The following is a 1890-nucleotide window of genomic DNA, read 5'->3' as shown; positions in this document are numbered from 1 at the left end:
TATTCGAGCTAATACGTAACGTTAGTAAAACCTAACGTTAGTCTAAGGTCTGTGCAATGAGACCTTGACGTGCAGTGTTGGTACATTGCGTACTACAAATGATGCCATCATGATTCACAGTCCAACAAATCAGTCGCAAAATGGATAACGTTATGCCCTTAGGCGATGCCCAATTTAGTGCAGTACACAGGGCAGTCTGGTGAATTCTACAGAGGTGCATTAATCGGCGCTCTTTGACTGTAAACTGTGGGTGGACTACTGTACGTACACCCTGGGAAGTAAATTGTCTTCGTTGGGGCAATGGATCCTGTGCCCCAACCAAATACCGATTATTTTCACGAAGTACGGTATTTCGGGGGATACGAATAACTGCTGAATTATACGGATGGTAGGACTTGGTAGGGTTTTGGTAGGAAGTGGTAGGAAACAAAAACACCATATACAGGACCGAGTAAAAAAAGCAGTAAAAAAAGCAGTAAAAAGCACTATTTTGGTCCGCGACTCGAATACATACTGATATCCCGAGGATCTTCTTCGAAGTTTGGTCCTCGTTGCAGCCCTTGTTATCCGGATTCCCACGAATAAATCCTTGCGGAAATAATCCGGGGAAGCCGGGGATCGAACCCACGACCTTTGAGTTAAGAAGTGACAACTTGGCTTGCCGATGCATGTTTTACTTGTTAGATCAATGACGTTACGTTAGAACACATTTTGCCTAAGGTCGAAAACATCAAAGATTACCAGACCGAAGATCCGCCGTTCATTGGACTCCTCTGACATATGCACAAGCGACGTCGTCGAGAGGAGTCCAACGCACGGCGAATGTGCGTACAAGCGGTAAAACCTCTCTATACGACGACGTACGGTCGTAAAGGAATGCCTATGAGACACATACATATCAGCGGCTCTTGCAAGGGCAGCATCGATGCAGTACGGTGCGACAGGGGCTTACCTCGTGTTGTACACGACGTCGACGTTCGGCGGGGGTGGCGAGTGCTGGCTGCACCTTTCTGAAGGTGCTGAGCCAGACCATTGAAAACCCGTCCATCCTTCTGGTTGACAACTTTGACAGCCATGTTAGCGAGGAGAGCGAATGCATCGTGAGAGATGAGGTTGGCTCTGAGTTGTGTTCGCTACCACCCAACAATATCTCACATTGTTAGCCACTGGAGCAACACCTGCGTGATTTGTGGGTTTTGTCGCCAAGCACAGCAACAACGGCTAAAGAGAAGCGCATTGTTATGATTGAACGAGCCATCAAAGCGTGGGATCTGATCACTGAGCGCGACGTGCGTGCAAGTTTCATCAAGGCGTTACCGAAATCGGAGTAGGATACAGGAATGATTGTATCTAATGGATGTTTTTTTCTACTTGAAATTTGTATGGAAAAATTGTGTCCATCACTCGATTTGAAGTGGGGGCAATTGCAATGACCGCTACGATTAGTTTTCACGCATTTCATACGGACACACCGGCATGCTGGGAGTGAGCATTGCGCGGCTCTTGGTCCATCTGTTCAAGCTTGAAATTGGGGGGGGAGTCCTGAGTGACCATAACATGAAAGGTCCGAATAATACTGGGGTACTGTTCCTCGACCTGCCTGGAGGAGCAATACAGTATGTACTATGTATGGCAGTACTGTAACGCTGTAACGGTGGGAAGGACCCTGGTGAATTATTTCACCATTATCAGTATAACTTGATGTTTGTATGGGCATAACCCATAATGGCCACAAAGGTCCGACCAATTATTCATAGATGAACCATTCTGGGTGACCAACCTAACCCTACCCTAACCCTCGCATTTTTATTGGTTGGAAATTAAACTAAGAGTGACATGATTGGCTAGAACAGGAATTGAATTATGTGATTCGCTAAATTAATGTCATAC

At 46.2% G+C, this 1890-nt stretch overlaps 1 protein-coding gene across 1 annotated transcript; it reads left to right on the top strand.

Moving 5' to 3' along the window:
* Positions 1–925: 925 nt before the first annotated feature.
* H257_17751 (hypothetical protein) lies at positions 926–1331 on the top strand (the record flags this gene model as incomplete). The annotated part of the gene is made up of 2 exons (XM_009846642.1): positions 926–1016; positions 1213–1331. The coding sequence occupies 2 exons, from the start codon at positions 926–928 to the stop codon at positions 1329–1331; spliced, it is 210 nt and encodes a 69-aa protein (XP_009844944.1).
* Positions 1332–1890: the final 559 nt, after the last annotated feature.

The sequence above is a fragment of the Aphanomyces astaci genome (genome assembly GCF_000520075.1).
Source record: "Aphanomyces astaci strain APO3 unplaced genomic scaffold supercont1.118, whole genome shotgun sequence".
Lineage (NCBI taxonomy): Eukaryota > Oomycota > Saprolegniomycetes > Saprolegniales > Verrucalvaceae > Aphanomyces > Aphanomyces astaci.
This window is presented reverse-complemented; position numbering and strand designations above follow the sequence as displayed.